The 23,769-nt window shown below is 36.0% G+C and overlaps 1 protein-coding gene across 1 annotated transcript; it reads right to left on the bottom strand.

The window, feature by feature from the left end:
• Nucleotides 1-719: 719 nt before the first annotated feature.
• LOC131159581 (uncharacterized) lies at nucleotides 720-23,430 on the bottom strand. The gene is made up of 15 exons (XM_058114604.1): nucleotides 23,135-23,430; nucleotides 22,954-23,042; nucleotides 14,935-15,001; nucleotides 14,681-14,796; nucleotides 12,695-12,761; nucleotides 12,515-12,563; nucleotides 12,029-12,114; nucleotides 11,605-11,870; nucleotides 11,392-11,447; nucleotides 9,066-9,151; nucleotides 6,200-6,292; nucleotides 2,995-3,331; nucleotides 1,960-2,543; nucleotides 1,306-1,540; nucleotides 720-1,226 (listed from the first exon to the last, which is right to left on the bottom strand). Exons 1-15 carry the CDS (start codon nucleotides 23,279-23,281, stop codon nucleotides 1,009-1,011), a joined length of 2,496 nt encoding a protein of 831 aa, XP_057970587.1. The 5' UTR covers nucleotides 23,282-23,430; the 3' UTR covers nucleotides 720-1,008.
• Nucleotides 23,431-23,769: the final 339 nt, after the last annotated feature.

Raw genomic sequence — 23,769 nt, 5'->3', positions numbered from 1 at the left:
TATTTAAAATATTCAATAAAATATATACAATACAATATAATTTTTCCCACTTACTTTCTACCAAAAGTTTTGATAGTAAAATATTATAATTATATATAAATACATATTTACATATACAAGTACATAAAGGCACGTAAATTTAATAAGTGTTCGACTTCTCATATCTTATCAAATAAATTATTTAAAATTTATTTAAATTTTACATTTTAAATACTCATTCAATATTATTATAGTCTGTATTTGTATTTTATTTTTTTTAATTAATTTTACATTTATACTGATCTACTGCAAATACATTTATATCATATGCATATGCACAACATTTTTATAATTTTATGTATCATTTAAATATTATATTATTTATATAAATTTATTAATACTTCACAATTCTGTTGAATGAATCATGTAAAATAATGTTAAATTTTAATATTATTATTAAAATTAATTATTAAAATACACACACACACACACACATATATATATACCTAGACTGAAGTGCAGATTTACCAGCTATATTTTGAGAACTGAAAAAATTACTTCAATACAGTAAGATGCAGATGATTCATCTGCTTCCGGGAGAAATCAAAGAATTTCTTGAGAATCCTACAAGATCAATTCGTTCTTTTTTTTTTTCCTTTTGACAAATGGTCAGAACTTCGATTTGAATCCTAATGAGAGGTCCACTAGAGATCAGAAATTGTTGAAGAGAAAACAAGATGTTTCAGCTACTAAGTTGCTCTTACTGCTCTTCTGGAGTTTTTCAATATTACAATCATGCTTCTTTCACTGCTTTTCCAGTAAAAACAAAAGGTATAAACTAATGAGAACGATGCAACTTCTTCATCAACCTCAACAGAACCAAGCAATTTAGAGCTTATAAAAATGTAAGAACAAGGGAAAGACCTACCACAACAGTTCACAAAATCTAAGATAAAAATACAACAAAATTTGGCATTTAACTCGACCAACAGCGCCAATTTTTATAGTCCCAGTGTCATCATCTTGGTACTATTTGTGCTTTTCCATTTCATCCACCTCGATGCTAGGCACCCCATTTTCCTGCACTACAGAACCATTCTCGGTTTCCATCCGCACCACGAGCCTCTCGAGCAGTTCTTGACAGTCAACCGCTGTGACCATTACACTTATGCTACCTCTGCCCTTCCAGCACCCAATGGCTATCGTTGATGCATCCACCTTTATTGGTTCTGTGGAGGCCTGGCTACCTGTAACAAAAGGATAACAAGGCCAAAATACATAGATAAACACCTTAATTTTACTTAACCCAAAACAAATGGTACACACCTTTACTCAAAACCACCACGCAACAACCCAACATTAGCTTTGACGCCTTCTCCCCAAACTCAGCATCAACGAAATCTGCAAATTTTATCGTTTTGTATTGCAACAGATGCTTGAAGTCCACCAAGGATACAAATAAGATCTGTTTGGTGATGAATGGTAGAATCAACGGCAGTCCTTCCGATGATATCCGGAATGCACATGGTGATGAGGTGCCTTCTTTTGATGTTTGGCGTTCCTTAAATGAAAACAGAGATTCAGCAGCTACGGTCACAGCAGAGCAGCAGTAGATTATAACAGTTATTGTTCCTTTAATAATAAAGAAAGCTATGTACTCCTTTAAAATCATTTGGGATTAGGATTTATGTCTACTTTTCCCATTATTGTTATTTATGGATACTAGGAAAATTAACGCCAACTAACACAGTTGGTGATGCATCAGTGAATGATGAGGAGAAAATATTTCCCATATAAAAAGTGGGGTTGCAGAAAACTTCATCAGTCCCTGTTTTCCTAAAACAGAAAGAGGACAGACAAAAATATGATTTTTTGGAAGGCGGGGGGTTCGAAGAGACGATGACCATGTCTCTTAACAAAATCAAATGAATCAGGAAAAATGGCTTACTCAAGCCAAAAAACAGGTAAAGGAACACTTACAAACATCTTCATGCCGATGGAAGTAATCTTAAGCTGCTGACCAACTGAGAAATTCAGTTCAAGGACATCCTTAACTGATTTTGAAATATAGTAAATTCTCTTCACATGGCTGGTATCGCTGTTTCTTGTGACAAGGTGGCCCTTGAAAGGAAAGGATTCATCAATACCATAGAAAGCCTTTATGCTATTTATAACAGTTTCATCCTCAAAGAATACAACAGGATCAATCCCTTTCCACTTGCCCTGATTCTGTAATTTTCTCTTTCCTCCAACTCTTTTGGGAGCAGGTTCCTCGTTACCAGGCACATGGGCTTCCTCTGGTTTATCATCATCAAATTCTAAAGAAGGATCATTTTCCAAAGCTGCTTCTTCTGGATCATTAGCAAGTAGATCGGCATCTGATGCTGCTACATATTTCTCTTCTGTGTCATTTTCTGTATTAGCTTCCAACTCAACCGCATCTTCTTCTGTATTAGTTTCCAACTCAACTGCATCTTCTACTATATCATAGGACAAATTTTCACATGGTTTATCATTTCTAGAAGACAAATGCTCCTGCCGACTCTGAGGTTTCTCTGGAATGCCTGTACAAGGAGAATAAAGACCCAATTGTGAGTCTCTTCAAGTCATAACAAATTATATGCTTCACAAAATATCATCATATATCAAAATTTGGGCAAGGATGAAGCATATTGAAATATTTCCCTGAGAAGCAGACTAGCCTAATGATAGCCCCATTCTCACCCCCACCACCACCACCCCGGCGCCCCAAAACCCACCAAAAACACCACATGCACACAAACCAACTGGACCTTGTTGTTCCCCAAGAGCCACCCCAAAGGCTCTGCCCTCCCCTGCAACCAAATAAAAAATTTATACTCATGGGTCTCTAAGATGGTATGAATCTTCTGCAAAGTATGACTTTCTGTGCACATTACTAATTTTAAGATAGGGAAAACTTTCCCTCCACAACCATCACCCCAACCCCTTTACACTCAAGAATAGCATGATATCCAAAATGGTGTTTGAGGTTACCAGGAACATCTGAAAGTTTGTGAAAAACAGCAATAAAAAAGGCCCCGCCATTCTGATCATGAGGAAGTATCCTGATGCAACGTTCTAAAGGGAAGCTAGAAACTTCCATATCTGAAACATCAGCTGAAGTTGCAGGGTCCTCCACTGGCTGGATATCATCATGAGATTTCAAATTTTCGTCACCATTCTCATGTGTTTCAGCCAAGTCTATACCATGCTCATTGTCAGCTTGTGCCATATAGCTCCTGCCAGAAGGAAACATGCTGGGAGCAATCACAGACCTACGGGATTTGGGGACATCTTTGTAAGAAGACAACCAACTGCCTTTGTCACATACCTACATGAACAAGTGAGTGAAAATGAATTATACTACAGAAGCAGCACAAATCAGTTGAAGACCAATATGTTTCAACTGTATTAATACATGCTAAATGAACTCACAATTGTACTTTCAGTTCTCCTTCTCATTAAGTTGAGGGAGGGAGATCCAGATATCAGACTCATAGCAAAAAGGTGCGGTTACAAATTGAGCTAAAACCCTAACTGCAACTATATTTTCAATTTGTGTGTTATAAAGCAAGTTTGAGTTTTGGCCAAGGTTTGATGACTGATTGGCAAATGACGATTTCCTCATAAAGTCCTAAGTTGAAACCAGGCTTCTAGATACATGAATCAAGTCTAACAGGATAGCTTTGCTACCTCAACAATAAAATGTTGGTCTAACAAGGCTTAATCTCGTTTTGATGATAACAAATCAAGGTTACTTAACATGTCTATGCAAGTTTGAGTTTCAAGACTTAAGTGATCTTAACGTTTCAAGTGGATATGCTTGAAGAGTTTGCATGGATAATCACACTTAAGGCTATGAGACATGATAAACATGAAAGTTCATGTCATGTAAGACATGAAGCTCGTCAAAGCAATGCACAAAGCTCACAAGACATATTGGAAGCTTCACAACATGAAGACTTAAGCACTTAGATAGAATAGTCAAATGGAAGTCTAATGTAAGTACTTCAAAACTCAATATTGGAAGCTCAGAAGACATATTGGAAGCTTCACAACATGAAAACTTAAGCACTTAGATAGAATAGTCAAATGGAAGTCTCATGTAAGTACTTCAAAACTCAATATTGATTGATTGAAGCTCCTAGGATATGTCATTGGACTTAGATACCTGATTTTATTCATGAAAAATGGTTTCACAATGTCCAAATTAAGTTTTCCAATATATGAATTAAGTTTGGAACCAAAAATATTGAAAAACAAATTTTGCTTAAAGGACAGGCGACTGTTGTTAAGTCATTAGGCGACTGTGATGCTTCTGTGTTTGAAAATAAACAAACAGAATAGGCACAAGCGACTGACCTCATTTTGATTTTCAGAATGCGCTAATTTTAAAAGAGCACGGGCGACTGACTCCTCGAGGACAGGCGACTGATACTTATGTTTAAACATTTGACAGCATTGATCTTGTTTCCAAATCTTGTGTGATTGGTTTCCAAATTGAGAGAAAATTCAAAGGAAAATTTTTAAAACCCTAGTGCACTATTTAAATGTATTATTCTCGCACATTAAAAAAAAGAGAATACATGAACGGCACGCTAAAACTCTGAAAATTCTTTTTGGTTATACTCTTCTGAAAAGTTGTTGTGTTCTTGCTGAGTTCTCTCCAAAAACTGATCTAATCTTTCAAATCTCACACGTTTGAATCGGTTCTGGTGATATACTTTCGACCTTCAACTTTCATATTGTTTATTTGAAGTATTATTTTTAGATCTAATGTGTACTAATCTGCTCATTTGAGGAGCTTTTCATTGTACAAGCAATTCTTTGCTGTTTGTTGTATTGTTTGACGGTTCAGGTTTTGAATCATTGCCTAGCGAGAGGGGATTTTCATTAGACAGGCAAACTCCACCTTTGAGGGAGAGAGGTTGTAACTTCACCTGGTAACGAAGTTGGTAAAGGAAATCCTCACAGCGGATTGCTTGGGGCAAGGACATAGGCTGCGGCCGAACCTTGTAAAAACAACGGTGTTTAGCTTCTTCTTCCTTACTCTCTTTACTTTCTGCAAGATATAATCTGCATGCTTGAATATATTTTTATTATCATCTTGCTGATTATTGAATAGTGCTGAATATCGAATCTTGGTAAATACTTGAGATTGTGTTGACTATTTAAGAACTTGTTGAAAAGAAGAACCTTGCTGAATATTTTGAACCAGTTGGACATATTCCGTTTGAGATCAAATATATATCAGTTGTATGATTAAAGCGTTGATTTGAACAATCAGAAAAACTTACAACTTTGAGTTTGAAAGTAAATGATCTGAGGATTAACATTTTGTAAACTTATTTTCTGAATAAAGTGTATTTGCTGAAGTTAAGCAAGTATTTTACAAAATCTGCTTTGAAAGAAAATATTGCAAGTTGCTGAAAATTCGATATTGACATTGATTATACCATTGAGGCATAAATTGAATCACTGAGTTTATTTTTGAATATATTATTGATTCTAGTTAAAAGTTATATCCTAAATAAAGGGCCTAATTGAGTCTGCTAATCATTTAGTACATATTGTAAATTCGGATTGTGTATTGATCCTCACATACATATTTATTAGGACTCCTTCCTTGCATACCTTGTATAGCTAAATAGAAATCTTGATTGAATTTGAAGATAACATTGTTAAGGGTTTAAGTATTTAAAATTCCGTGAATAAATTTTTAAATAACCCAATTCACCCCCCCTCTTGGAATACATCCTAATTTCATAAAATCTTCTATCTAGGTCAGAATGGTTGGACATAAATTGTCGCGCCCTACCTATTGATAAGAAGCTATGGGCCATACGAAGAATGCTGCACATAAGGAATAAAGAAAATTCCATCAAATAGGAATGTTAGCACCACACCAAGCATTCCCAAATGTGGGATATCACATAATTAATTCATCCTTTGGACACATAATGCTAACCAACCAATATATGATTCAACATAAAAAAATATACTTAAATCCCCATCAAGAAACTGCACATGGAAATGCTATATGCTGCACATGAATGGACTATGAAGATGCCTTTCACTGCCTTCCACTGTTATATAACATAGACAAAAGACTACACAAACCCAGATCATTCACACCTTTTTGCTGTTTAAATGCTTTAAGGAAGACTAAAACACAAACTCTGCGAGACTAATAACAAACCTTCCATTTGTTAAGGCCTGGACGGCGAATGAGTTGAATAAGTTCACTAGAGACATCAACAAGTTCAAGGGAATCTCCACACCTCCGCAGAACCTGAAGAAACAGAAGATGATCATGGCCCCGAAGAAAAGGAAGAATATAACACTTGGAAAAATATAAAATCAAGTAGCTATGATGTGCAGTCCAAAACCAAAGAAAATAATCAAGATCTGACATGATATGAAGGCACTAAAATTCTTTAAAAAAAAGTTTGAAGTGCCACATATCCACTGCTGGAAATTCAAACCAATAAACATAACTATTTTATTTTTTCGCAAGATATCCAAGTTCATATTAAGTTCATAAATGGATTTGAAGAAGTAACCAATTCATTAGGAGTGAACACTCAGAGGTGGCCATCACAGGCCCGTGACATGGCAGGCCTATCTGGCAAGAATGAGGGGAGGGTCTGTTCCACGTAGGCCCATGATGAATAGCATTGCTCATATTAAGAGAGGCATTATCTTATGCATGAAATATAAGCAGTACCTCCCTTAAGTACATCCACCAGCTACATTGCTAACGAAAGCAGGAATATAATGCCAGTTTTGACTGGTTTTGAGAAAGTCACCTATCCCCTCATTTTTTGTTTTTTCATCATGTTTATCTTTGGAAAAGAAATAATAACATATTGAAATGCCACCCATTCACATACATTGAGAGTGTCAGGAAATCTTGCTACTCCTAAGTCTTGTTATTTAGAATTTTTTACTCCTAATATCTCTTGTAAGCGTGACAACTACATTCTCCCTCTTTGGGAGCAGACAAAAAATAATGATCTAGTGTAAGCACTAAAATCATGTGGGGCTACAGCCTCATTCAACTTCCTTGAAGAAAAAAGCCCTTTATGGGAAGTGCCTATGGATGCTTAGTATGGTGAACAATACATTGTACGGGAAAAGTTGAAAGGAACAAATAACGATAGTGAGGATATTAAATCTGAGATGGGATTGTGGGAAACGGTCAAAAGTGCTTTTTCTTCTTTGATAACTGGTGGCCTATTTCCCCTCTTCAAAGCATCTTATCTCTTGGAAATGTCTGAGAAGAATGTCAAATGATGCAAATAAGCTTAAAGAAGTGTTGCAGATTTCTCTAAACCCAGCAAAGGAAGATTTTCTGACATTTGGGATCTGACACCTAATGGTAGGTTCACTTCGAAGTCAGCTTGGAATCATATCAGAGATAAAAATGAAGAGGTTTCGTGGCACTGAGCAATTTGGTTTAAGTGCAATATTCCAAAACATGCTTCTATATCGTGGCTGGCAATTTTAAATAGGCTCCCAACTCTTTCTAAAGTCTTTTCCTGGAGCAAAGATGTGAAAACTGACTGTATCTATCTTCTGTGGTAGAGATTACAAGGATAGAGATCATTTGTTTTTGAATGTGAATTCACAAGGAGGATTTAGGAAGATTCTCTCTCAATTAAACAGTCCCAGAACTTCCATTTCCTGGAATGAAGATGTGAGATGGATTTCTACTCTTCACAAGAGTAAGAATGATGGTTTGAAAAGGCTTATTTGGGCCGCTGCCATCTACTATATCTGGAAAGCAAGGAATTCAGCATTATTCTCTGGAGATTCCTATTCAGCTGAGGAGTTGATTCAAAGGATTACTTGAGATGTTAAAATCAAGCCGCATAAATAGAGTAGTGCTTTTCTGCTATGTCCTTATCCTTTTTACACTCATAGTTTGCTGTTGTTTGCTTGCTCCTATTAGGAGCCTTAATACTCTTATGTTTTCTCTGTGCTTCAATAGATGTATCACCTTTTTGTGGGAAAAAAAAAATAAAAAACAATGCTGAGGATATCTCTAATGGCAGAGACTTTGGGAAAAGTAGCTCAATTTTAAGCGTGATTGACATCAAAATACTGGTGGCTAAAGGGAAAAAGGGTTAAATTTTGGCTGGTGTGCTGGTGTGTGGGCAACCCCTCTAGGAGTTGCCAAGTGGACCTACATCAGAGAGCTTGCACAGCACAGCTTAGGCATCCAAGAAGCACAGAGAAACTGTAATGGTTTGGGGTCATTTTCAATCAAATCATCATTGCAAATCTTATCAAACCAATGATGAATGTTTCCCAGAAAATTTTGTTTGAAGGTTGCTAATCAAGTCAAGCCAATTTCTACCTTTATTATTATCTTCGCTGATCAACAAATTCTGTACGTAAAATTTGGCTTCAAAATTACCAAGAACTGGAAGACTGAAAACATTTGCCATTCCATGTCCCCTGCCATATTATGAAGTTGAGATTTATTTAACTATTTCCATGTCTTTGCAAGTTGGAGTATCACTAGTATTTCAAGGTCACATATCAAGATCACTAGTCTTGAATGGGATGGAAATTGGACATAGAGACCAAAAATAATCACATTGCTAGTTTGATATCTTCATGGAGCTCTGTTTCAAAGGGCATAATATTGGCCATCATCCTATATGTAGGAACTCAATCATAAAATTTTTATGGTTCTTTCATATGTCCTTTCCAAGCCATTTTTTTGCTTTTATGGATGCAACTTTAAAAGATGTGTTTTTATTTCTTAATGAGTTACATACACTACATAGTAAAGCAAACAAGGAAAGTAGCACATCAAACCCTGACATATGCCATTATTCATAATTTCATTACAAAGCTTATAATAACACACACATACTAAAGAATGCATAAAATTATATAAAAGAATAACATCAACAAATCAAAAATAAATCATAACATTAGGAGAAAGCTCTGAAAGTTAAAGAAGCTGTAGGAAGATTTTAATTAGATATTTTTGTTGACAAAATGGAAAGAAAGCTAAGTCAACTAAAAAGTACAAAAATCCAACGTATTACCTCAGCAACCACAGCCTCATCCTCAACCGGATTCATTGAGCAGGTTGAGTAAACCATTCTTCCACCGACTTTAAGCAAAGATACACCTGCATTACTTGATAAAATCACTAAAAACTGCTACACCTTGCTACATAAAAGCCTCACTAAAGTCCAACTATGCCAGTATGGAATGAAAACATTTTGGCCAGTTCATTTAAATTGAGTTCTGGCAACAGAACAGAATTAGTTCAGTACTGCTTATGGATCAACAGTTCATAAAAAATCTCTTGTTTTCAGCACTGAAGATTATTTTAACATAACTTACTTACTGCATTGCAACAAACTCTGATAATCATTTTTAATATATATTTTTTAGTTGAAGTGTGGTGAGATAAGTAAAGGCTTGGTGATATTGATGACATGCAGAACCCTTTTGACTGGCAACATTATATGATTAGCTCACAACCACTAATGAATCATTATAAAACTCCAGTTTTCAAAAACAAAAAACACTCTAATTTTCATGTTGCTTCCTAATAGTGCCAAGCAACAGAGACTGAAAATCATTCCCTACTTTTTACCAGTGAAAGCATTGGGTTAAAGGCTTTGTAGTATCAGCAAAATGCAGTGTTTTAACAAATTTTTTATTAAAAATTTAAAACACATTGATGCTATGCTATGAGATGAATCTAAAGACAATATCAGTTCCCTGTTCTGACATCAAAATTTTCAAGGAAAGCTAAACAGAAACATGGGTGGAAACTGAAAATATAAGTGGCTGTTTGGTATCATTTCTGTTAGCTGTTTTTTGCTTCTGTTGCAATATAGAGAAGAATAGGTGGAAACAACACATTCTTTCCCAATGCTAGTTTTCAGTCGGTTTCTAGCAGTTGTGGTTTCTAGTATTTAGTTGTTGTCACTGTTTCCACCATATCTCAATATTCAGAATCCACTTTTTCTATATTAAGTCATTGTCTGCACAATTTTATAATGAAAAAATTAATCTAAAATTGCACAATTTTCTAATGAAAAAATTAATCTAAATTTCCATGTGAATTTAAAATATAAATTCCTAAATATTGTTTTCTTTTGCATTTTCGTTATTCTAATCATATTTATTGTTATTTGATTCAAGGAAATGAACATGTGTCAACTATGTTTTAATTTGTTTCAATTTAGGAATATTAACCAAACAAGTGGCTAGGACTGCTAATGAACTAAGCCATTGACGAGCGGCTCAGGAGCTGGGTTTAATAACAGCATGTTCAGGCTCATTTATTATATAAATCAGCCATTCTTAAGCACAATTTTGAGGCTTGTTTAATATATGAGCAGAACATTAAGATGTACATATTCAGCTCGTTACGCCTTGTGGGCGGCTCGGTTACAAGCTTGATTGTGCTCATTTAATAAGCTTAGATTAGGTTCATTTATGGGCTTGCTAAATAAGGTCAAATTGACCATGATATATCATAGAGGGCCTAAATGCCTGAGTATTTGAACTTGTTTAGTTCAAGCTGCATAACCTGAATTTAGTGACAATGCCAATGCCCATGGCCAATAGGCTGGTTTGGTGGGGGTGAAAAAAAAACCCCTAAAACAGTAGTAATAAGAGCCTCTTTTCACCTTTTTGCCTAACGACCATGTAAGAATGTCTCACCTCTCACAAAGAGAGGCTCCAAAGAACCAAACTATTCGTGAGCATCATGGTAGCAAAGCTCAATAAGGCTTTGAGCAACTATATTCAAGCTCAGTTTGAGCTCAACTTGATCTTGAACTTGGTTAAAAATTAATTAAACAAGCTCAAGCATAGTAAAGCTTGGCTCAGCTTGAATTGGATCATGCACAACCTACTTGAGATGTAGCCAGTTTTCAGTTTTAGATTTTTGTTCAATTTTTAGGTTTCGAATCTAATTTTTTGTTTTCATGATTTTGATACTCATACCAAAGCGCTGCCACCCCGCCCGCGGGGGGAAATTCTAATTTGTTTCATCAAAATACATTTGAGTCACCAAGTAAATTTCAGTTCAAATGGCTTCAAAGGTCAAGAAATATCATTTTCTTAGTTCCAATGAGCGATGATCAAACAGGCACCAGGCACCCATAAAATTTTTCTGTATTACAAGCAGATTAAAAGGAGCTCTTACACATTATTTCTTTTAAAGAAATCAACTTGTAAAACATCTCATGCATATGGTAGGCAAGAGATTGTTTGCTCACTACTAAAAAACTACAAGCAGTGCATGTGAGTAACTAACAAGGAACTTCCAAACAACAAAAGCCTAAATGTAAGGCCACAAAATCATTCCATAGAACACTCCTATTAAAGGCTTTCCATAATATGTACCTCGCATGGCAACCAACACTTGTAGGTTATGCAGCCCATTGCCCATTCCTACATTCCTGCACAAGTGTATGAACACATAAGAAAAAAGAGAAGAAAATTTAGAAGGAAAAGAAGAAGAAAGAAAAAACAGAAATGCATGCACTCACAAATTTCATCTAAGCAGAGTAAAAGAGAAAAAGTAATTAAAGAAGAAAATAACTAACAGACAAATACCATTTTCTCCAAATATCTGGAGCCTTGCGAAGTGTACCATCTCCACTGCAAGGAACATCACATAGGACACGGTCAAAGAGAAGCTGACTTATGCCTGGCCCCTTTTCACTTCCCATAACAGAAGCATCAGAGCAGCATTTGTTTGAACGGCAGCCAGGGAAGTGTTGGGCTTCATTATTTGTGACCATTAAGTTAGCAGTACACATTCTTTTTGTTTGATGGATGAGAAGATTACACCGTTGGATGTCAACATCGTTTGCTACAACCTAAATCAACCAGAATAATAATAAATTAAATTCAAAAGCAAGTTATTGAAATTGGTAGAAATCTATTTCTTAATATACAAAATTTTCTTGCAATTAAAGTGTGAAGTTGCAATGAGAGAGGAACGGTGAGAACAAGAGCAAGGAGAAAGAAATAGAACCATTCCACACGGTAATGTTCCAGGTGTGCTAGATTGGTGCATAATCTCAAGTAATTGGAATGTTTTCGAACCTGGGGCAGCACACACTGCATAAAAGCAATGCAAATCATATTAAAAAAATTATCGTTGTAACAACGAAAGAGCAAAAAACATAACAGTGATGCAGAAAATTGACATTTTCTCTGGAGAAACATCAAAACCAGCTTGCAGCATAGAAATTTTCCAAAAGAAACTACAAGGTCAAGGTCTTGTTCTATTGCTTAACTTCAAATTCTAGACATTTCAGAGTATCGATATCTACAAGTCCAAGACTTAAAAATTATACCTGGTCTGGATGTGGGCCTCAATTGAGCCCATTAAAACATTGTCAAGGAGTAATTGAAGAAAAATAAAAGACTTAAAAGCTGAAAAGTAGAATAAGTAAATAAATAAATAAATCATACCACTACTGAGTAGAAATATACTTAAAAACAATAAATTGCTTACTATCAAGTACGAAATGATCAGGATGAACATCCAAGAATAATGGAGGTACCTGTAAAAAAGCACCCATTTAAAAGAAGGAAATAATTGACTAATACAGGAAAGAAAAAAAATGAAGCCAAAAATTCCACTGTTACAACTAGACATCATAAAACCCAAAAGAGAGATAGATAGCTGACACACCATGCTAACAGCCTCCTGTCTTGTGATATTGCCTATTTCATTTTCCAGTTTTAAGAATTCATGGAACCTGAAATTCATTAATACAAACCATGACACAATAAACAAATAAATGAATCCACATTTAGCTGAGAGTGATAAATAGCTTGCACAGTTTGTCAAGATTTCTGACCATTTCTTGTGATAGAGGGATCTTCCAACAGTCATAACGACATATATTTAAGTTTCACAAATCAAGAGTGAAATTTGATAAGTCATATTTGAAAAAAAAAAATGCATAACAATAAATAAATATGATAATTCCCAACAACTTGACTGGACGTGCTTTCAAAAAATAATCCTGCACAGCTTAATAATTAAGAAAAAGTTATCATAATAAACAGCAGATAAGCATGTGAACATGTTGTGGAAAAAATGCCATAGCCTAGTACTAGTCCCACCAAGTAGAGTCTCAATAGGATGGGCTGAAACAGTTTCATCGTTCAGTAATTTTGCATTAACTATCTGCTGCTCTATTTACTTAAACTTGTGTGTTCATGTTTTGTAACCTTACACATGTTCTATTACATCAGGCAGTATACATAATGGCATTTGAAAATTTGAAGACCTCATCCCATGTCCAACCCATGTCAATACAACTTCAATGTTGGTTTTCACACTTTTCACTGTGTAACAAAAGGAATCTTAAAAGTAAATATGCTGTCCTAACTTGATCATCCCTCTGAAAATCCAAATTAAATGGCTCATTGGTTTGACAAACACTCATAGAATAAATATGATTTATAAGTCACTTTTTGTTGACAATTCTGTCTCACAAATTTTACCATCATTGCATTCATTTCCTGGAAATTCAGTCAGGCCACCATCAAATTAAAGTAAATAATCAAGGCAAAAGGCATAGCTCTTGAAAAAAGCTTTCTTTGGACAGCAAGTAGGGGCAACTTTATTGATATTTGGATTCCATGGCTCCTGTGCCCACCTCAACATCAGGTTTCCTATAACCCAGAATTTACACAAAATTTCAGGAGCCCTCACATTTTACCAGATGAAGGCTCTAATGAATTAGGTTATTACAAAACAACATTTTGAAACACACAAGAGTGGAGGCAGCGAAAACTTTATAAGAACTCGTCCAGAAAATGAAATACATAGCTAACACCCAGCCATTTGCCTGTGTTATTAGACAATTTATCCATACTGGGTCTCTTTGCCAACTAGAGGTCAGCCATGGCCCAATGGTAAGGGTGTTACACTCGGGCTAGAAAGTCACGTGTTCAGGTCACAGAAACAGTCTCTCCAATTGTAGAGGCAAGGTTTCATAAATCGTACCTCTCTAGACCCTCAATAAGGCATGGGAGCTTTGTGTACTGGGAGTTATATTTTTTGTTTGTCTTTGTTACAGAAATAACAAGAAATATAAAACTGCACAGCTTGCATAAGAGACTCCAGCCTGTCACTCTTTCTTAAATGTCATTCTGATGGCTGTACCATAAGGAACTTCACTTCCATAAAAGCGGGAATTTCCTTCTTCTTGCTCCTACATGTGATCCTGGATTCAAACTCATCTCCCTTCAGTCAGCTTTCCTCAAAAATTTTGGAAAAAAAGAAAATCTTGAAAAATATAAAGGCTCCTGAAGTAATCCTTCAGCAGTATTGAATATTTTACTTGGGAGGTGGTAACCCTCATTGGCAAACTTTATGAGCAAATCACCAAAGCACGGTCAATATAGGAGTATTTGTTTTTTCATATAGGTCATATTGTACTACAGATTTTTGCTAGCAATACCAAAAATTTGAAACATATTCTCATGATACATAAGCATTGAGCATAATACAAATGACAGCCAAATTACTCACCACCAAAATAATTAAAAATCTAGATTGTATATCCTTAACAACACAGGCAACCCCCACAAACAAATGTGCCTCTTTATGCCCTTATTTTATAATCCAACCAAGTGTACAATTCACCACATCACTATCATTTACCTCTCCAAGGTTTGGTTCTTCCTCAACTGCATGCGGGAAAAATTAGAATGCCAAGCAATATTATCAGGGTACCAAGGCAATGGTCTAATAGGCTCCACTTCACCCCCTTCATTGACCTAGAAAGAATATAGAACGAAAGGTTAAAATACAAGAATGAAAACGATGTCCAACATCAAACATAGAAAAAATTGGGAAGCAGCAGCATAAAACAGACACATTTATATTCGTAGAAACAAAATTTAAGATCAATCAACCTCGGCCTGAAGAGACTTCATAAAGTCATTCTCTAACTGCAATCTAATATCAGCACAAAACTGGCTGCTGCAAAATCAAATTTGAAAGGAAAAAAATACTCAAATTAGCAATAAAAGTAATGAAAAGACCAGCAGACAGAAAAAAGAAAAATATTTCCATACTAAAACTATATCATAAATCATTGTCACAAATCTAGGTCATAGGATTCTTAATTCTAGCTCATGGTACTAATGAAAATTCTTCGGTTGTGCCCCTTGGTGCTTCTAACTATAGTTTCTCTTTACTTATTTATAAAATAATAAAAAACTAATGACAATTCAGTCTATCTTTTACACTGCTACCACTTGGAATTTGAGAGCAAAAGATAAAGTGATAAACAGAAAAACTAGTCAATCCATAAGCTACTCAGATTCCTTTATTATAATTAATTACTACTTTTTTTTAGGATCTCGGAGAACTATTACATCCAGGACCTAAGCCCGCCCAACCAAATTATTCAAATGGATGCTTTTAGCTGCATGCATTACGTATAGCAAGTGCATTCAACTAAAAAACATCATATATCCCCTCAACTTCTAGGGGTTAATTACACTACATTTTCAGTATTCAGTTCTAACCAAGGAAACAACTTCTATCAAATCACTAGCCATTGCTTGTAGCAACATCATCGCCTTCCTTGCAGCCAGTGGAAGATCCATGGGGGTCCCTGTAGGCTGGAGCAGAGAAAAGTATATCCTAGTATATGCAATTTCCCCAAGAAAATCTTTCTTCATATATTTGCGGTATATATCAGCAAGTTCCATAAATTTTCAAATTTGCACAATCAAAGTGAAGATTTTAAGTCAAATTCAAATATTCGAGGACAATAGTTAGATATTTCTAGTTTTTTTAGCATAGTTTTAAAAATGGGCGGCAGTCGACATTAAGGTAACAGTAGCAATCGTTTCTAATTTTATGTATCGCACAACAGATACCACATCCATGAACTGTGATGCATTAGGAAACTTATTAAGCCTTATAGATTCACATGTTTTGCCTCCAAAAACTTACATACTAATGTCTTAAATGATTTTATGCAAAAAAAGTCAAGTTATTACTATCACTATTTTTACTGAATATAAAGCTAATCTAAACTAAGAATCACAAAATAATGAAAAATAAATGATGGAATATATAAATGAAACATAAATGATGGAACAAATTTATATTTTGTATCATAACAAAATCACATAAAAACATAAACATGTAATCAAAATATATGCAGCATGAAGCAAATATTGGAGACTAACTACCTTCAAATCTAAGTTTTAGTACAATTTTTTAGCAGTTGAGGCATGGAGATGCATGTTACAAATATAATTTCTAACTAGTAGAAGAAAAACTTCTAAAAAACATTTTGCTCCCTCAAGCGATAGCTGGTTTGTTCTCTTCAATTAATTTGAGTTTAATTCTTGACTATTTGATATTAAATAAGTTGAATACAGTTTATTAATGCTGTTTCAAGCTTTAAAAGCATGTCTTCTTTATAGAAAAAGAATATCATTTAGTAAAAAGTCCGAGAACCACAAATATTAGAAAATAAGACATCCTACTAAAAACACAACCAGACATGAAATTACAATAAAGCCCCCTCCATTCTCTCTTAAAAGTCAATCAACAAAACTCCACAAAGAAACCCTAAAGAATGTGCCCAAAAAGAAGCAAGGAATCAAACCCAAAATAAATTGCAAGGTGATGATTTGCCATTAAATATCTTAGTATTCTTCCTGAGCTACAAAGTCCAAAAATGCGCAATTATTGAAAACTACCATAACATAATCCCTTTCTTACTCCTCCCAATATCCCAAAACCTCACCTTAAAAAAGCTTCAATAATACATGGTAATACCATCGCCTTATCAAAAACAAAAAAAAAGGTTGTCCCGGTGCTGCGTAGTGTCACGAGCTAAGCTTGTTCAGGGCATTATGCTTACCTATGACCACTTGTCTCATGTGCTTGGGATGGGTTTCCATCATGTGAATACTAGTGTAGGGTTAATTTCTGCTAGTAGTGTCTTTGTATGCCAAATAAGGCAGTATGACTCATCGGTCACTTTGATGTTTCCTAATGTCAGGATGATAATTACATAAAAACCTCTTTAGGGAAGGGTGAGTGTTCATCTGTCATTGTAAAACTCACTAGCTATTGTCAACGTGTTTAGCCTACTTGCCTCCCTCACTAAACGCATGATGTCAACGGAGGTATTGTTAATGAATTATGTTTGCTTCAATGCTTACTGCTTGCTTGCCACGACTTTCATGAATTGATTACTGTTTTCGCTGCTATTTGAATGAATGTTAATGAAGTGTTTCGTGGATGAATGTTGGTAAACGATAGGCTGGCTAGTTAAGCAAGAATGCTTTAGCTAGCGCCGTACGAACCTTCACAAAGGTGTGAAAATAGTTAGCCCGTGACAATTGGTATCAGAGCCAAGGCTCAGCTGCTACGAGAATTCAGTTACCTTCGTTGTGGGATTTGGAAAGCTTTGGTAAGTGAATATGGGCACCAAACAATGCTAAGAGGATCAGCGTGCTGGAAGCACAAGTTGAGGCAACAGCCAACACTGTGGCTACGGAGGGCCCAAATGAGGGAACTTGTTGATGAAGTGATGGGATCACAAAAACATCAAACAAGTTTGATAGGCAACATGTTAGAGGACTTTCGCCATACAGTGGAAACTTTGCAAGCCCAAATGGTTGATATGGATGCAAAGGTGAATCTGATGGTTCTTGTTATGGGAAACTCCAACACTGCGGGAGTTAGCAAGACCAAGGTACCAGAACCCAGGATGTATGGGGGTGCCCGTGATGCCAAGGAGTTAGAGAACTTCTTGTTTGATATGGAGCAGTACTTTTGCGCTGTGAGGATGGCCACAGAACAGGCAAAGGTGGATACTACAACCATGTACTTGGTTGGTGATGCCAAATTGTGGTGGCATACCAAGTACAATGAAATTAAAACTGGACGCTGTTTAGTGGATAATTGGGCAGACTTGAAGAGAGAGCTCAAGGCCCAATTCTTTCCTAAGAACAAAACAACAACAACAACAAAACCAAGCCTTAATCCCACTAAGTGGGGTCGGCTATATGAATCTTTTTCCGCCAATTTATGCGATCATGGACCATTTCTTTTGATAGATTCAAGAATGGAATATCCGCACGACAGAGAAGGTAAGGATAATTCAAGAATGGAATATCCGCATGACAGAGAAGGAGTTGCGTTCCTTTCTTGGCCTTGCCAGCTATCATAGTAAGTTCGTTGAGGGGTATTCGCAGAGGATGACTCCAATAACAGAACTACTAAGAAAGAAGTATTGTTGGCCGCACATGTGGGATGATGTGGTTTATTATGCCTGGACTTGTCTCATTTGCGAACAAGACAAGGGGGAGCAGAGGAAGTTTGGTACGTTCATGGCCGCACCAAGGTAATGTTCGGCAAAGGAGACGACACAATTGTTCTTTGTGACTGTTGTGAAACATTGGGGTGTTCCCCAAGCTATTATTTGTGACCGAGACTTAATGTTCACTGACAACTTCTTGACAAAATTTTTCAGCATATTCAGGTCACATATTGACATCTCTTCGTATTATCACCGACAAATAGACGGACAGATAAAGAGATTTAGAGAGCTACTAGAAGAGTGCTTGCGCCATTTTGTCAACGACAACCAGAATTGGGTACAACTACTTGATGTGGCTCTGTTCTGTGGCAATGCCCAAAGGAGCTCAACAACCAACAAGAGCCCTTTTGAGCTTGTTATAGGCCAGCAGCCGCTGTTACCTCACACAGTGGACGAGCCATACAGACGAAAGAGTCCCAGGGCATACATCCTCACCAAAAAATGGAGACAGAATGCAGAGTTTGCCCGAGCCTATCTAAAGAAAGCTTCTAAGCTGATGAAGAAGTGGGCAGATCAGGGGAGAAGACCGCAATTTCATGTCAGCTGCCTTTAGCCTTTCAACGCCGACACCGATGACCTGAGCAAAAGTCAGTCCAACAGAGCAGAGTTGAACAAAGTGCAACCTAATAGATGTGAAGTTGAAGAGATCCTTGAAGACAGAAAGTTCGTATCCTCTAGGAAGAAGCAACAAAAGTTCCTAGTGAAGTGAAAATACCTTGATGACAAAGAAATCAGCCAGATTTTTGCGAAAGATATTCAACCGTTCGTGGACAAACTTGAATGTACCTACTGCCAAAGTCTACAAGGACGTCGACTGCATAAGTGGGGGAGAGTGTCACGAGCTAAGTTGGTTCAGGGCATTATGCTTCCCTGTGACCACTTGTCTCGTGTGCTTGGGATGAGTTTCCATCATGTAAATACTAGTGTTGGGTTATTTTCTGCTAGTAGTGTCTTTGTGTGCCAAATAAGGCAGTATGACTCCTTTGTCACTTTGATGTTTCCTAGTGTCAGGATGATAATTACATAAAAACCTCTTTAGGGAAGGGTGAGTGTTCATTTGTCATTGTAAAACTCACTAGCTATTGTCAACGTGTTTAGCCTACTTGCCTCTCTCGCTAAACACACGATGTCAATGGAGGTGTTGTTAATGAATTACGTTTGCTTCACGGTTTACTACTTGCTTGCCACAACTTTCATGAATTAATTACTGTTTCTGCTGCTATTTGAATGAATGTTAATGAAAGTGTTTTGTGGATGAATGTTGGTAAACGATAGACTGGCTAGTTAAGCAAGAGTGCTTTAGCTAGCGCCGCACAGACCTTCACAAAGGTGTGAAAACAATCGGTCCGTGACACATAGCCACCAACATATAATGCAAATATTCGGGCTCATAGCCTTATAAGATCTCCTTAGCTGCAACAAGTAATTATTGTTAATATTGTAGAGAGCCGAAGTTCACACTCTGATCTTAAAAGGAATCTTAGCCTTCCAAATAACATTATTCAAAGGGAAAGAATCAAGACTAGAAGATTTCAACATATGATGGAAGAAAGATTAATAGTAAAAGAATAAGCATCCCCAACACAAATCCTTGAATCGTTCCTCATTCAAGAAACAAAAGAATCCAAAGCTCCAAACAAAACAGTAAGCTCATCAACCTCTATCCCATGGAGATTAAGATTTTTGAAAAAATGAAAATCTCAACAAAGAGAGCCCTCTCTAAAGAATAAAGGAATTAATTGAAGCATTGAGCATGAAAGATGATATAAAGAAACGAAGAACCAACAACTCCAACAAAATCTCATCCACCTAAATAAACCCCAAACCCAAATGAGATTCCCACCGCTAACCTTGAACCGAGAGGATAGAAAAAATGAGCAACCTAAGAATAAATTTCAGCTGGCTCACATAATAAGCAATGGCACTTCCTCCAGTATCCCAACCATTCCAATGCATATCATACTTATTTCTAATAACCTTACACGCTACGGAGTTAGCCTCCATAACCATTTTTTTTAATGAACAAAAGAATTCTATTATATAATAAAATAATGATTCCAACAAAAAAGGAAACTAAAAACAAGGAGAACAAGATATTCTCCTTTCACAAAAGAAAACAAGTATATGACATCTCATTCTGGTAGCATCCAAAGAATCCAACACAAAACCTTGAACCGTTCCTCATTCTAGAAACAAAGAAATCCAAAGCTCCAAACAAAATAGTAAGCTCATCAACCTCTCTTCTGTGGAGATTTTTGAAAAAATGAAAATCTCAACAAAGAGAGCCCTCTCTAAAGAACAAAAGAATTAATTGGAGCATTGAGCATGAAAGATGATCTAAAGAAACGAAGAACCAACAACTCGAACAAAATCTCATCCAACTAAATACCCCCCAAACCCAAATGAGATTCCCACCGCCAACCTTGAACCAAGAGGATAGAAAAAATGAGCAACCTAAGAATAAATTTCAGTTGGCTCACATAATAAGCAATGGCACTTCCTCCAGTATCCCAACCATTCCAATGCATATCATACTTATTTCTAATAACCTTACACACTATGGAGTTAACCTCCATAACCATTTTTTTTAATGAACAAAAGAATTCTATTATAAAATAAAATAATGATTACAACAAAAAAGGAAACTAAAAACAAGGAGAACAAGATATTCTCCTTTCACAAAAGAAAACAAGTATATGACATCTCATTCTAGAAGCATCCAAAGAATACAACACAAATCCTTGAATTGTTCCTCATTCTAAAAACAAAAGAATCCAAAGCTCCAAACAAAATCGTAAGCTCATCAACCTCACTTCCGTGGATACTTTTGAAAAAATGAAAATCTCAACAAAGAGAGCCCTCTCTAAAGAATAAAGGAAATAATTGAAGCATTGAGCATGAAAGATGATCTAAAGAAACAAAGAACCAACAACTCCAACAAAATCTCATCCAACTAAATGCCCCCCAAACCCAAATGAGATTCCCACTACCAACCTTGAACCGAGAGGATAGAAAAAAGGAGCAACCTAAGAATAAATTTCAGTTGGCTCACATAATAAGCAATGGCACTCCCTCCAGTGTCCCAACCATTCCAATGCATATCATACTTATTTCTAATAACCTTACACGCTACGGAACCCTAAACATGATAGCGCAAAAAGCCACCAAAGAGCCTCTTCAAAAATACCAAACTTATTGCAAAGAGCCATGTGAAGGGGCAGGATAAAAACAAATGTGAATAGGACTCCTCACTCCTAAAGCAAAGGAAACAAACCATCAAGTGGTGAGGCCTTACGAGGTCTTTGCTTTTGAAGCAATTGGTATTTATTTTCTCAAGGATTACAGTCAAAGTAAAAGCTTTTATTTTGAAGGACCCTTAGCTTTCCAACTTAAAGAATAAATGAAAAAAGTAATAACAATAGGATCACGAATCAAATGACAATATAAACAACTTGTGAAAATATCCCCCAGAAGAATCTAAGTCACAATCTTTTATCACTCCCCAAATGGACATGGAAAAAGAAAATCAAGCACATTAATCAAAAGGGCAAGCTCGTTAGTCTCTCTCTCATTAAGGTTCCTCACAAAATGAAAATCTCAAGAACGCCCACCCTCTTGCAGAAGGAGGAAAGCAAAAATTGGAGTTTCACGAAAAAGACATATTACAATAAAAATCTTAAAGTAATCTAGCTTACTGATGAAAAGGTGATGTCTCTGCTCTTGATAATAAGTAGTATAGTTAATTGCAGTACTTGGGCCAAAAAGCCATGCGTATACATAGTGTAAATTATTACTACTATTCCTCAAATTGCTTAGAGATCCACTTTAATGTTTGAGATTAATAATATACAACCTCGTGCATTTTGAAACTAATATTTTAGAGTCAACCCTAACAAGTTGCATATAAAATTTTAAGCAACATGTGAACTACTTTATGATTCAAAATTGAAAATCTTTTACCCCATGTTTGGGAGAGACTTTGGATTTGAGTTGTGTGGATTTGGACAAAATGTAACACAAAATTGTATTGAATTTTGTTCAAATCCACCTAAATCCAAATCCAAGGCCCAAAACGCATGCTCCCAAATGTAGCTTTAATGTTGTGTAGATCTCATTGTCATAAGCTCCACAATTATCTCTAGCAACCCTTCAATGTGGGAAAAAAATACTGACATTTTGTTCAGATCTAAAATTAGAATTCTACAACTATCACATGATATGTATCTTAGATTAATTTATGCATCAATAGATTAAGAAATTAAACTAGATTAAGTTGGTCTAAATAAAGACTCAAAGAATGTTGAGAGCTTGCCAGAATCTTAGGTTTCATTCACCCAAAAACATCTGGGTTTTCCCCTTACATCACAAAGTTTCTATTCCATATTTTCCTTTGGTCTTTAAATTGATTTCCTATCACCTGAATTTACACGATTTATATTCCTTCTAACCGTCATAACTACCAATTCATGCTCAAAGTTTCTTTTTTCCATAAGATATATTTGGCACATTCTCACTCCACGCACACGGAGATTAAGTTAAGACAAACAGAAAAGAAAAGAGAAAGCATTATGGAAAAAACCTGGAATTGATTCTGAAAGCAGCAGGCAATGGTTTGCGAAGAACATGCATGAAAGTGTCCCATTCTTCTGTTGACACTATTCCTTGTTCCTGCGCATTCAACGAAGAAACAGATCACTTCCCTATTCATAGAAGCAGAGAGAGAGAGAGAGAGAGAGAGAGAGAGAGAGAGAGAGAGAGACTTTGTAATAATTATCAAAGGCTGGGTTTTGAGTGGCGAAGGGCTCCCAAGCGGAGTCACCATCGGCCTTGCTACGCTTCCAAACGTTCTCTCTGCTCTGCCGAAAATGCTTTCGCTGAGTTCGCCCCCGCCGCTTCCCGCCGCCCATTTTTGCCGGGTTTCGCCTCCGCAGCCTCTTCTATCACTTCTCAAGCTCTGCTTTAGGCCCTGGTGACTGTCTCGCGGTCGGGAAGGGAGGGGAAGACGAGGAAGAAGGGTTTTTACCTCGGACGGAGTTCGGCTTCTGACGCATCTGAGACGACGTCGTTTAATGTTCAACTATCACCAGCTTACCAAACAGTGACCACTTTTGATTTGTGAAATAAAATTAAAATAGAAAAAGAAAAAGAATGAAAGGAGGAACGAAATTGCTTTTATAATATAATTATTGCAGTTAATTACTAATATGGAATAATTATAAGAATTAAAAATTAAATTTTTTTAACATTTAATATTTTTAGTGGCTTCTAAATAATGGAATGAAAAATAAATTATTTTTACAAATACTCTTATTCATAATTATTTAAGTTTGTAATTATAATTTCTTATTTTATAATAGTGATTATTATTAATTTTAGTATTATTTTTTTAGTTTAT

This window comes from Malania oleifera, chromosome 7 (genome assembly GCF_029873635.1).
Source record: "Malania oleifera isolate guangnan ecotype guangnan chromosome 7, ASM2987363v1, whole genome shotgun sequence".
Lineage (NCBI taxonomy): Eukaryota > Viridiplantae > Streptophyta > Magnoliopsida > Santalales > Ximeniaceae > Malania > Malania oleifera.
The sequence above is the reverse complement of the archived record's forward strand: the minus strand, read 5'-3'. Positions and strand labels throughout refer to the sequence as shown.

Bases quoted from the DNA above. Each gene is read 5' to 3' on its own strand.
- LOC131159581 (XM_058114604.1), bottom strand. From the start codon at position 23,281: ATGGGCGGCGGGAAGCGGCGGGGGCGAACTCAGCGAAAGCATTTTCGG. The intron at 12,115-12,514 runs GTAAGCAATTTA...GCTTTTATGCAG, and splicing joins TGATCATTTCGTACTTGATA to TGTGTGCTGCCCCAGGTTCG. The intron at 1,227-1,305 runs GTGTGTACCATT...CTTTTGTTACAG, and splicing joins CGTGGTGGTTTTGAGTAAAG to GTAGCCAGGCCTCCACAGAA.